At 37.6% G+C, this 13,441-nt stretch overlaps 1 protein-coding gene across 2 annotated transcripts in view; it reads left to right on the top strand.

Moving 5' to 3' along the window:
* LOC126282115 (D-threo-3-hydroxyaspartate dehydratase-like) overlaps nt 1-13,441 on the top strand; it is a 127,233-nt gene that overhangs the window by 33,235 nt on the left and 80,557 nt on the right. For both annotated transcript variants that reach the window (XM_049981582.1, XM_049981581.1), the window contains exon 2: nt 7,800-7,971. In XM_049981582.1, the coding sequence (XP_049837539.1) occupies nt 7,800-7,971 (172 nt within the window). The remainder of the gene's footprint in view (nt 1-7,799; nt 7,972-13,441) is intronic.

The following is a 13,441-nucleotide window of genomic DNA, read 5'->3' as shown; positions in this document are numbered from 1 at the left end:
ACCCAGTCTTAGAAGTAAAGACCACAACAACAACAACAAAAACAACAACACAAGTAGCCTGCAGTAGCTACTTGTACCGACTGACATATGTTGTGACTCATTAAGACATCCTTAAAAGTTATCCTCCATTATTAGATTTACGTAATACCATGTGTGAATGAATGATGATTGAGAGCTGTTATCAAGGGCAGTAGCTGAAGCTCAATAGTCAGTCTGTTAGTGCAGCTATAATTTAAGTATATAATAATGTACAACTCAATGGCAGATGACAACACAGAGCCAAATAAATAAATGAAAACTCCAAAAGTGGGAGTAACTTAAACAAAAACAGAAAAAAATAAAAATAAAAAACGGTGTTGCTATCTTAAAACAACATTAACATTTTATCACTAACACCTTTCCTCAGTGTTAATTATTGGTGTTACAAAAAGTAAAAGCTCAAAATTTTTCAGATTTTATTTTACTTAAAAGCTTCATCAGAACATCAGCTGGTTGCTCATTTGTGCTAACTTGCTTTAAAACAACTTCCTTTTCAGAAATTTTCTCACTATCAAATAAACTTTTGGCATCTGTATGCTTAAGTTTGTGACTAAACTGTGGGTTTCTGCAAAGGTATGTTACTGACATATTATCTTCATACAGTACAACAGCTCTTTGAGTGCCAGAAAGACTCTAATACAAATTACTGAGGCAACAGCCTTTGCTAGTTGCCATGTTTCAGGCTACAAATTCTAATTCTGTTGATGACAGAGACACTGTGGGCTATTTCCTAGATGCCCATGAAACACAACACAGAACTATAGCTAGATAATGACCTGTGGATGCTTTATCTGTCACCAGACCAGTCAGAGTCAAAATAAAAATTATAGTATCAGTACAACTTTTTTCCTTAGCATATAACAGACTCAGTTTTAGGTTTTCTGTAATACAACACAATACATGTTTTAAAGCATTCCACAAATCGTGACTTGCACGATTTGTACTTGCTTAGTATACTTATTTCTACACAGATACCTAGCCTGGAATATCACATGGTATATATCAATCACTTTTTTAATTTTCTACATGTTTTTGCAGTGTCTTCATTTTCAGTTTTTTCTCTTTTTAACACACTGTGATCAAAATTTTCTCCATGGACGTTGAAACAGAATTCCATTCAAACATATTAAAACCTTTTAATACTTTTTCAGTGTTCATACCTTGACAAATAGTAATAGTTCCCTCCCTTAAATTTTGAACAATATTCATTCCCAAATAATTCCCAGTCAGATCTAAATCCATATTTTAAGTTATCATGTATCATGTAACAACTACTTTAAATCATGTTTCACTCTGAGATGTTGAAGCTGTCAGCAGATCATCAGCTTAAGCAAGTAAGTATATTTTATTGCTATTTTCTGTCTTTATGCACAAGAAATATTTAAAATCACTTATTACAGATCACAAGACAGTTATTTCAGTGTAGAATTGAACATTCCAATTTTTGGGTGAGTCCTTCAAACCATGTGGAACCTTTCTAACCTTACAAACTTTGTCATTCATTTTATTACAGCATCCAATAAGTAATTTAACAGAAAATTATCCAACTATCTCTTCCAAGAGAAAAGCACTACAGACATGCAACTGATAGATGGGAAATTTGCTCTCATTGCAAAAAACCAGAAAAAGTCTCACTGAAGTTGCTTTTAGTGCTGAACTGTATATTTCCGAAAAAGTTCATCTTTGTTGGAAACCTTTAGCTACAAGACAAGATTTTAAGAACAACATTACCATTCACATGTGTTTTTCACCTAAAAGCCCATTTTGTGTCAATAACATTACAATCATTTGGCTTATGTATGTATAATCTCTCTGGTCTAAACTTGAGAAGATTATGGCAGTAGTACCCAAAGAAGACACAATGATATACTACTCAACTTCAAAGCCCAGATTGGCAGAGAAAAAGAATACCAAAAGACCAAAGGCAAATTCCCAGCCTATAAATTCACCAACAAGAATGGCATGAGACTCATTGAACTGTGCCAACAGAGCTATCTGAAAATAATGTCGACCTCCCTGAGGAAACATCCTCGAAAACAGAAGACTTGAAGTTCTCCTGTATAGTCTCTCAGAGAATATCAGATTGACCATGTGGCCATTATACAGAAGGAAACTCATGATGTGCAAGTTCAAAGAGGAGCCAACATTGACTCTGACCACTATCTAGTGCGGATAAAAGTGAAATTTACTCTGAAAAGAATCCATCAGAAGAAATCTCATCTTCAAAAATTCAACACCAAAAAGATCAGAGAAAGCAACATAAAAGAAAAATGGGAAAAGGAAAAAGCAGGCACTTGGCATCAATTCCATAACAAGGTAATAAGTGAGCCAAAGAATTAGTACCATTGTAGAAGCATAAGAAACACCCGTGGTGGGACTCCACATGTGAAGAAGCACTGGAAGAATGAAAGAGTGCTTTCCAGAAATATAACTAAGAAGTCACTGGAGACTCAACAACATTATCTCCAGGCCAGAAAGGAAGTCTCAAGGACCAGTTCGACTCAATAGAAAAAGACTTCAGAGATCACAATACTCGAGACTTTTACAGGAAGGTTGCAGGGAGGAGTCAAGGATACACCCTTCAGAACTTACGTTTCTGAAAACCAAACGGCAAACTCGTGCTGACCAACCAACATAATTGTACAAAATTGGCTTGATATTTCCCAGAGCTACTCAATTGCCAGGAGCCTACATAAAGATGGGCCAAAGAGGCTCCCTCACAAGTAAACCCAGAATATCCACCAACTACCAAACAAGAGATCCCTAGACAGATCTTCAGACTCAAGAATAACAGGGCATCTGGAGAAGATGGTATAGTTGCAGAACTGTTGAAGAACATAGGCCCAAATACACTTGAGTAGCTCACACAAATCATCATAGACTTCTGGAAAATGAAAAAGGTACCGGAAGAATGGAAATGTGCACTCATACATCTGTTACATAAGGAAGGTGACAGAACAGGTGTCAATAACTACAGAGGGATTTCTCACGGTGAAGTCACCTACAAAACTCTATCCATGTGCCTTCTTCAAAGAACACAAGAACAGCTCGAAAATAAAATTTGTGACTATCAAGCGAGTTTCCGACCATGGTGTTCTTGTGTTGAACAAATTTTCAATTTGAAGATGCTACTAAAATATAGAGCAACCCGAAGCTCTCCGAAGCTCTCCGATCATCTGTATGTTTGTTGATTTCAAGAAGGCATATGATTCGGTCGATCAACAGTCCCTCTTTAACATCTTAGAAGAACAAGGGCTTGATCGAAAGACACTAAGACTCATCAAAGAAACAATCATGGGCACGAAGTCAAAAGTGAAATTCATGGGTGAATTGTCAGAGCCCTTTGAGATAAAGAGCAGTGTGCAACAAGATGATAGATTGTCACCACTGCTCTTTAACCTTGTTCTGGATAAAGTCATCAGAGAATGGGAGAAAGAATTGGAAACCCAGGACCAATGGAAACCAATTAAACTCGGATGAAAGAATGATGACATCAGGGTCAGTTGTTTAGCTATCGCAGATGACCTGGTGATACTAGCAGCCTGTGAATTGTTCCCTCCAGACAACTTGAAGCACTGTTGCATAGACTGTTCAATTGCATCATGCCAATACCATGTTTGGAACCTAAAACTTGCTGTTGCTCGCAATAGCACCAAAAAACTCTGCCATTATCTAAGAAACAGGCTTGCGCATGTGGGCCTGTAACCTGTAAGCAGGGGATAATGAAACTCAATAATAAATCTATTTATACAGAGTTTATTGAAGTATATAATAACATAAAACTCAGTGGTGGGTGACGACACACATAGAGACTTAAAAAATGGAAGTTAACATAAACCAAAAAATGCAGTATTGTCAACATAAAATTAGCATTATATCATTAACAAGAGCTGTATATCACTAATTCTCCTCACTTTTAAAATTGAAGACCAGTGATGAAAGTTTCATCCACTATTAAAATTTTGATGACCATCTCTGGGTGGAATGTTGCCATACTACTGTGGTTAGAAACTTTGATAGGCAGATCACTAGAAGTGATAACAATGAACAGTAATATAATTTTTGATAGAACATCCTTGATAACATTATGGAAAGGATAGATTTCTACTCACCATATAGTAGAGATGTTGAGTCACAGATAGGTCAACAAAAAGACTGTCAAACAAGTAAACATTCAGCCAAAAATGCCTTGGCCAAAATCTTATTTGTTTGACAGTCTTTTTGTTGTTCCTATCTGCAACTCAACATCTCTGCTGTATGGCGAGAAGCAGTCTATCCTTTTCATAATATTTCCATTATTCCATACTGGATTTTCCATTGTTTGATGGAACAGTCTTGCTTGCAGAAAAACACTTATATTTAGAAGAGATGACAGCTTTCGACCTGATGTGCATCATCTTTGGACCAGATTCTGTAATTTAGGGTACAACAGAAGAGAGGGAAATGTGTAGTATAGTAAACATTAAGTTAACAATACATTATTCAATGTAATACCCAGTGATGATATGTAGAGATGATGGCATGGAGCAGAAACTGTGGATACCATGCCCTAATATTGATTTCTGACTGTGTTGCAGTCATAGAGTTAAATAGCAGATGCCCTACTATTTGCCTGTCGTCCCAAATCATCCTTGGCCAATAGGATGTAATGTATGTGGTACGTGTCGGAGAGCATGAATATAAGTCTTAATACTATGCTGACTGCTATCATAATTTATACCAGAATAACAATTTACATGTTATACAGTTAAATTTTATGTAATATAGATGAAAAAGTATAACTGATCAGCTAATGCCATCTGTTAACACATTAATGGACTGCCCTCTGCAGGACTTTGGGTACATCAAAGATGGCTGTAGGTTGCCACTGGTTACATAACACAGATTTATTTATTTATTTTTATTTATTTATTTATTCATCTGTGGAACAATAAATATTGTATGGATGTCGTCAGTTTACAACACATGAGCACACATTTACATTTACAATTAAACAGGTTTCTCATATTTTGTGTAGTTTTTATAACTAATCATACACACATTTATAATATTTTGGTGATAATGTCATATGTTGCTAATAATCTACATCTATGTTAAATATTCTTTTACAGTATAACAACTTTTACTTACTGAAAAGGTTTTAAGCTTTTGTCTGAAAATGAGGGCATCATTTATTTCTTTAATCTCTTGTGGTAATTTGTTATACAGTTTTATCCCATTATAAAATATGCTTTTTTTGTGTCTTTGCCTTGTTCTTTCTATCTAGACGGAGGTGGTGACCAGCTCTTGTTTCATAGTCATGTATTAGGCTGTTTGTGTTGTACATGTTGAGATTTTTCTTAATGAATATTATGTTCTGAAAGATATACTCACAAGAAACAGTTAGAATGCCTAGCTTTCTAAATAATTCTAGACAGTGGGCCCTGTTGTTGCTGTTTGTTATTATCCTTATGGCTCTTTTTTGTACTTTGAACACAGTTTGTATGTTACTGGCACTTGTTTCCCAAAACATGATCCCATAGCTGAGGACTGAGTGTAGATATCTGTAATATGTCATTTTAAGACAGGTATAATTGCATACCGGTGCAAGGATTCTAAGAGCACAGCATGCTGTGGATAATTTCTTTGCCAAAATGTTGACATGGTTTGTCCATTTCAGTTGGCTGTCTACATTCATCCCTAAGAATTTGGTAGTTGTTACACATTCTAATGCATTATTATTATCTTTTATTCTAGTGGCATTGTGTTTTTTGTTCAATTGGAAGTTAATATAGTTAGTTTTCTTTATGTTTAGGGTTACTTTATTTTTTAATGAACAGTTGTGGACATCATTGAGAGCCTAGTTTGCTCTTTCTGACAGTTGTGTTGGATTTTCACCTGTTATTACTATGTTGCTGTCATCAGCAAAAAGTATTTTTTCTCCATGTCTGATACTTTTTGGGAAGTCGTTAATGTATATAAGAAACAATATTGGGCCTAATACACTTCCCTGTGGGACGCCTATATTCACATTTTTCTAGGTCAGACAGGTGTTTTATAAGGGAATTGTTTGAAACTTGTGATATCTCAACTCATTGAACTCTGTTTTCCAAGTATGATTTGAACCACTTCTTTGTTACACCTCTTATTCCCTGTATTTGCCCTAATTTATGAAGTAAGATTTTGTGGTCAACTGTATAAAAGGCCTTGGAAAAGGCTAAAAAGATACCACTTACATTTTCACCTCTGTCCAGTGCTTCTAAAATTACTTTAGGGAACTGTGCTATAGCAGATTGTGTGCCTTTTTCCAGGCCTAAAACCAAATTGGTCATTGGAAAGAAGATTATATTTATTCAGGTAATTTAGCAGTCTCTTTTTGACTAGTATTTCTATTATTTTAGAAATGATAGACAGTATAGAGATCGGCCTATAGGTATAACTTTTGCTTGTTTTAGGTACTCCGGTAAGTATCCAGATTCGAAAGATTCATTAATTATGTCTGTTAATGGGCCCTTTATGGAGTCTATACATTCTTTAATTATGCAGACTGGGATTTCATCAAGTCCTGCTGAAGTTTTATTTTGTAGTTGGTGTACTACTAGTGCCACTTCCCTTTCTGTATTTGGCAAGAGCACCATTGAGTTTGTTGGCTGGTTCTGAGTAGGTAAATCATACGTATCTGGAAATTTCTGCTGTAATTTTTTTGCAATACTACTGAAATGTGAGTTTACAAAATCAGCTAATTTTTTGGGGTTACCTACTGGTCCTTTTTAGCAGAGTTAGATGTTTCCTGTTTGACGATGCTCCAGGCCGCTTTGCTCGTGTTTTCAGCTTCAAGTAATATTTTGTCGTTTGAAAGTTTTTTTGCAGCTAGCCACACCTTTCTGTATATTTTCCTGTACTTTTTCTAGAATTGCAGAACTTCTGGGTTAGATTGATTAGTTTTTATGGAGTTGAGGTATCTAAGAGTTTCTGAGGATTTTTTGGTACCTTTAGTCACCCATTGATTTTTCTTTGTAGTTTTAATTTGATAAAGAGTTTTGGGAAACATCTCTTCAAATCTGAGTTTAAAAATTGACTTGATAAAGTTATGATTTGCATTGGTTTCTGCATGGACTTCCCTCCAATCTTCATATTCTAGCTGGGATTTAAACGGATAGTAACATGCAAGGTATTACATAACATATGAATTGTTATTTAGATGTAACTTATCATGATACCCAGCATAGTATTTAACTTATGATAATACCCAGCATATTATTAAGGTTTATTTTCATACTGTCTGACGTGTAGCAAATCTGTTGTGTCCTGTTGGCTAAAGACAATGTGGGAAGGCACAGGACATTTGTTATTTAACTCCATGACACCAGCAAATGCTCACCAATTGACTTTAGTGGATGGTTTCCACAGTTTCTGTTGCATGTCATCATCTCCTCACATCATCATTGGGTATGACATCACATAATTTATTTTTAACTTATGCTTATTACATTTTCACTGTTTTCTATTCTACTCTAAATTACAGAGTGTTTTCCAAAGGTGATCCACATCAGGTCAAATTGGTCACCACTTAAGAAAAAAATGTTTTTATGCTACTAATACTGTTCTATATAATATTTTATTAAGCTTGCTAGAAATTTGTTCCAGTAATTCATGCATTTCCATTTTACGTGGATGGTTACATGCCTTCCAAATACATATTTTCTTACACAGTGAATATTGTTGTATATGTTAAGCACTACTTCAATTGTATATTTCTTTTTACCTTTTATCTTTAACAGTTGGTGTACGAACTCTTGCCAAAAGCTATGTTGGGAAGCGGCTGTCAGATGTCCCCACACCGGCATTCCTTGTGGATAAGCAAATAGTTCTAAACAACTGTCAGAACATGCTAAAAAAATGCGCGGAACTCGGTATTAAGCTCCGACCTCATGTGAAAACTCATAAGACGGAGTAAGTGCATTACTTTTGTATTCTTCAAAAGCTTGCTTGCAAGGGTCTCTTCTTCTTATGCACTGTAATTGATTTTCTGTCTGCCAAGGAAGGTGAAAAAAATAATAATTTCAAGTAAGTATGTTTGAATGTACTGAGAAAATAAAAGCAAATTTGCCTGCTGAGATCCAGATTTGTTGCAAATAATTGTATGTCAAATTATGATTTCAGTCACCTATTATATCTTGCTGTTCTCATCACCATGGAAGCTTGGCTATGATTGATGACAGACTGAAAATTCTGAGATTCAAAGCTACTGCAAATAACTGTAATTTAAGTGGGGAACATCATTAGTTTTACATGAAGTAAATGAAATAATATTTCAGTGTATCACACATTCTCACGTCAAAGCGTCTTCAGATTCGGCTTTAAAGAGTACCTTTGAGTTGCAACAATAAGAGAAAACTTTGGAAATTTCTGTATATATTTTTTATTGTTTTTTTAAAAAAGATAGTAAAGAGACAGGAAAACATCTGATCTTATGGGAGTTACTCAGATGTGAAATTCTTGTGCATATGCTTATATAACATTCAGTACTTTCTCATGTGCTAGGTTGTTGTATTTTATCATATGCAAGTTTTCATTTCACCAATATTTTCCATTGTTTCATTAATTTTTGTCATGCTATTAGTTACTTAGCTGCCCTGAAAGGGTCTTGTGAATATTAATAAATGTTGCTGATAAGGGCAATAGAAATGAAACAATGTTTTTATATAATTTATTTAAATGGCTTTAGGACCGATCACCATAGAACCTGTACTAATTTTTTCATTACATAATAAATGTAAACATGATTTGTCCATGCATGCCACAAAGGGTATCACCAGCACTAAATTATTGGAGTGAAGGGACTCAGTAGATAGGGTATAGATCACAAGAGCATCTAAACAAGAGGCCCCATTGAAAAAATTGAAAAATTTAGAACCTAAAACCACTTTTCAGGGAATTCTGGATGCCTCACACCATACATTTTATTGGTGCTAAAAACTCCTTAAGTATGCTGACTTGACCCTGGATTAAAAAGTATTTTATGATTACAGAGTGTAAAAACGTTATATGATATTAACATTTAAATTTATTGACAGTATGTATATGATTATTATGTATTATGCCCTAGACAACCATGGAAACTATTTCAAATTGAATAGTTTTTCAAATTAAATTCTGCTTAATTCTTATTGGAAATGTAAATAAATGGAGTATTATATCTAAAAACAAAGATGATGTAACTTACCAAACAAAAGCACTGGCAGGTCGACAGACACACAAACAAACACAAACATACACTCAAAATTCAAGCTTTCGCAACCAACAGTTGCTTCTTCAGGAAAGAAGGAAGGAGAGGGAAAGACGAAAGGATGTGGGTTTTAAGGGAGAGGGTAAGGAGTCATTCCAATCCCGGGAGCGGAAAGACTTAACCTGTCAGAAATCCAGAGATGGGAACTTGCCCTTCAGTATATCCTCTCTTCTCATTATCAGCCAGGCCTCAACCTCCACTAATTTCAAGTTGCCGACGCTCATACCTCACCTGTCTTTCAACAACATCTTTGCCTCTGTACTTCCACCTTGACTGACATCTCTGCCCAAACTCTTTGCCTTTACAAATGTCTGCTTGTGTTTGTGTATGTGTGGATGGATATGTGTGTGTGTGTGCGAGTGTATACCTGTCTTTTTTTTCCCCCTATGGTAAGTCTTTCCGCTCCCGGGATTGGAATGACTCCTTACCCTCTCACTTAAAACACACATCCTTTCGTCTTTCCCTCTCCTTCCCTCTTTCCTGAAGAAGCAACCGTTGGTTGAGAAAGCTTGAATTTTGTGTGTATGTTTGTGTTTGTTTGTGTGTGTATCGACCTGCCAGAGCTTTTGTTTGGTAAGTCACATCATCTTTGTTTTTAGATATATTTTTCCCACGTGGAATGTTTCCCTCTATTATATTCATATCATTAAATGGAGTATTATATATTTATTTAGTTTATTTGTCAACCATTAAAAATACATTTAAAAACATGAATGGAAAACTATGAAAAGTAGATAAAAATGTAAGAAGTTAAAATGTCAGAAAGGATCATTAAATACTATGTCAAGAATGTAAGGTAAAATAAGCCCACAAAGTTCATCCTTTGGTGATACAAATACATTTCTCCTTTTTTGTCAAAATCGGATATAAATATTCTAGCAATATTTCTTGTATATATATGATGCAGCAGCAACTTGTGCTGTCTGCCAGCTGCTGTGTGATTGAACCTCTGCTGTGTCACTGTCGAACACAGGCAATTCTGCAGTTGTTGTAGAACAGTTAAATTGCATTCTGCTTCACAGCTACCAAAACTTCAGAACTAGCAAATAATACTCAAACTTATTTTTTCAAATAAACCAAAACATATTTTGTGTCTTTCAAACATTCTATGTTGTATCATAGGTGAAAAAGTTTCATTTCTGTTTTCTAAGATTCAACATTGATTTCCAGGTATGGTGCTACCACGTCATGTCCTTTTTTCTCCAATGACACTTTTTCTGTGAAAACCGATTTCTTTATGCCAGATTGTTCAAGTAATCACTATCTAAGTTCTTGGACAACCATATCAGTAATTTCAAAATTTTTCTGCCTGAAAAGTACTTCAAACAATAGAAATTCATGTAGATCCATGCCCTCAGACAATCACTCTGGAAATCATACTTTCCTTTGGGAATTGTCATGTGCCATTTGATTGTTATCTTTTTGCCTTCTTACTGCAAAAGAGCTTTTAATATGTTTAATTAGTTAAAATTGGACATATCTGTTCAGGGTGTCAGTTTTTGTCAACAAGACTAAAAAATATGAAACTGCTTTCCAAAAATGTTATGGGGCACACATCCCTCCCCAGCAGTGACACCAATGAACCATGCATGCCACTTTAACTCTGCAACTTACCCCCACAGCCTATGGGCGTTATATGGTGTGGCATCCTTCTGTCCCTTAAGAAGATTTCAGTTTGGAATAGCTGGGTTTTGGTTTGAAGAAATGAGCGTCAAAAGATGGCACCACATCAATAGACTTCTTATGAAATTGGTGAAGCAACTGAAAAACAAATGTCAAAGTGGCTGAGATTGGCTAGAATTTTCCTTCTGGAATAATCAAGAATGCTGTAGAATATTCCAGAATGTTACAGAATCTACCAGACAGTTTGAGAATGTTATACATTGCTGGAAATTGAAATAAGAACACTGTGAATTCATTGTCCCAGGAAGGGGAAACTTTATTGACACATTCCTGGGGTCAGATACATCACATGATCACACTGACAGAACCACAGGCACATAGACACAGGCAACAGAGCATGCACAATGTCGGCACTAGTACAGTGTATATCCACCTTTCGCAGCAATGCAGGCTGCTATTCTCCCATGGAGACGATCGTAGAGATGCTGGATGTAGTCCTGTGGAACGGCTTGCCATGCCATTTCCACCTGGCGCCTCAGTTAGACCAGCATTCGTGCTGGACGTGCAGACCGCGTGAGACGACGCTTCATCCAGTCCCAAAGATGCTCAATGGGGGACAGATCCGGAGATCTTGCTGGCCAGGGTAGTTGACTTACACCTTCTAGAGCACGTTGGGTGGCACGGGATACATGCGGACGTGCATTGTCCTGTTGGAACAGCAAGTTCCCATGCCGGTCTAGGAATGGTAGAACGATGGGTTCGATGACGGTTTGGATGTACCGTGCACTATTCAGTGTCCCCTCGACGATCACCAGAGGTGTACGGCCAGTGTAGGAGATCGCTCCCCACACCATGATGCCGGGTGTTGGCCCTGTGTGCCTCGGTCGTATGCAGTCCTGATTGTGGCGCTCACCTGCACGGTGCCAAACACGCATACGACCATCATTGGCACCAAGGCAGAAGCGACTCTCATAGCTGAAGACGACACCTCTCCATTCGTCCCTCCATTCATGCCTGTCGCGACACCACTGGAGGCGGGCTGCACGATGTTGGGGCGTGAGCGGAAGACGGCCTAACGGTGTGCGGGACCGTAGCCCAGCTTCATGGAGACGGTTGCGAATGGTCCTCGCCGATACCCCAGGAGCAACAGTGTCCCTAATTTGCTGGGAAGTGGCGGTGCGGTCCCCTACGGCACTGCGTAGGATCCTACGGTCTTGGCGTGCATCCGTGCGTCGCTGCGGTCCGGTCCCAGGTCGACGGGCACGTGCACCTTCCGCCGACCACTGGCGACAACATCGATGTACTGTGGAGACCACACGCCCCACGTGTTGAGCAATTCGGCGGTATGTCCACCCGGCCTCCCGCATGCCCACTATACGCCCTTGCTCAAAGTCCGTCAACTGCACATACAGTTCATGTCCACGCTGTCGCGGCATGCTACCAGTGTTAAAGACTGCGATGGAGCTCCGTATGGCATGGCAAACTGGCTGACACTGACGGCGGCGGTGCACAAATGCTGCGCAGCTAGCGCCATTCGACGGCCAACACCGCGGTTCCTGGTGTGTCCGCTGTGCCGTGCGTGTGATCATTGCTTGTACAGCCCTCTCGCAGTGTCCGGAGCAAGTATGGTGGGTCTGACACACCGGTGTCAATGTGTTCTTTTTTCAATTTCCAGGAGTGTAGAATGTTCCAGGATGTTGGAGAATGTTCTCAAATATTCCATTATCCCGTTATGGAGGGGATATGTTTCAGCTCAGAAGGTTAAATGTAGGTGAATGCGAGGTGCATCAGTACAGTTGTGGAAACTAATTAGAGTGGATCAAGGAAAGATGAAAGTGATATAAATTTAAATGAAAGTGAGTTCCATTTGGTAGTGAATATTGTATTAAGTGGTGCTGTAGTGAGTTACGTACTATTAAAATTTAGCAGGATCCCAAAATGTGAAAGAGGAGGAGATCCTGCCAATGAAAAGAAGGAAACAGGAAGAACACTGAAGGGATGACATAGATGTGGAGCAAGAAACACGTATAACTGCACAGAGGAAGAGAATGAATAGCTTGAGAGGAAACACAACAGATGAACTAGAAGAAGAAATTAAAGAAGTGGATCAAGTAAGAAGAAGATGAATTAATATTCCCGAATTCCAATCAAGAAAAACTGTGAAGATGAGAAACATATGAGTAGATATCCTCGGTGTAGCAAATCAGCTTAAATCACTTAATAAAGACAAGGCTTCTGGTCCAGATGGTATAGCAGTGAGGTTCTTTTCAGAGTATGCAGATGCAATAGCTCCATATTTATGAATTATCTACAACCACTCACTCACAGAAAGTACTGTACCTAAAGACTTGAAAGTTGCTCAAGTTCACACCAATACCCATAAAGGGAAATAGGAGCAATCCGCATAATTACAGGCCCATATCACTAATGTCGATTTTCAGTAGGGTTTTGGAGCATATACTATATTTGAACATTATGAAGTACCTCGAAGAAAACAATTTGCTGACACAT

The sequence above is a fragment of the Schistocerca gregaria genome, chromosome 7, assembly GCF_023897955.1.
Source record: "Schistocerca gregaria isolate iqSchGreg1 chromosome 7, iqSchGreg1.2, whole genome shotgun sequence".
Classification (NCBI taxonomy): Eukaryota; Metazoa; Arthropoda; class Insecta; order Orthoptera; family Acrididae; genus Schistocerca; species Schistocerca gregaria.
The sequence above is the reverse complement of the archived record's forward strand: the minus strand, read 5'-3'. Positions and strand labels throughout refer to the sequence as shown.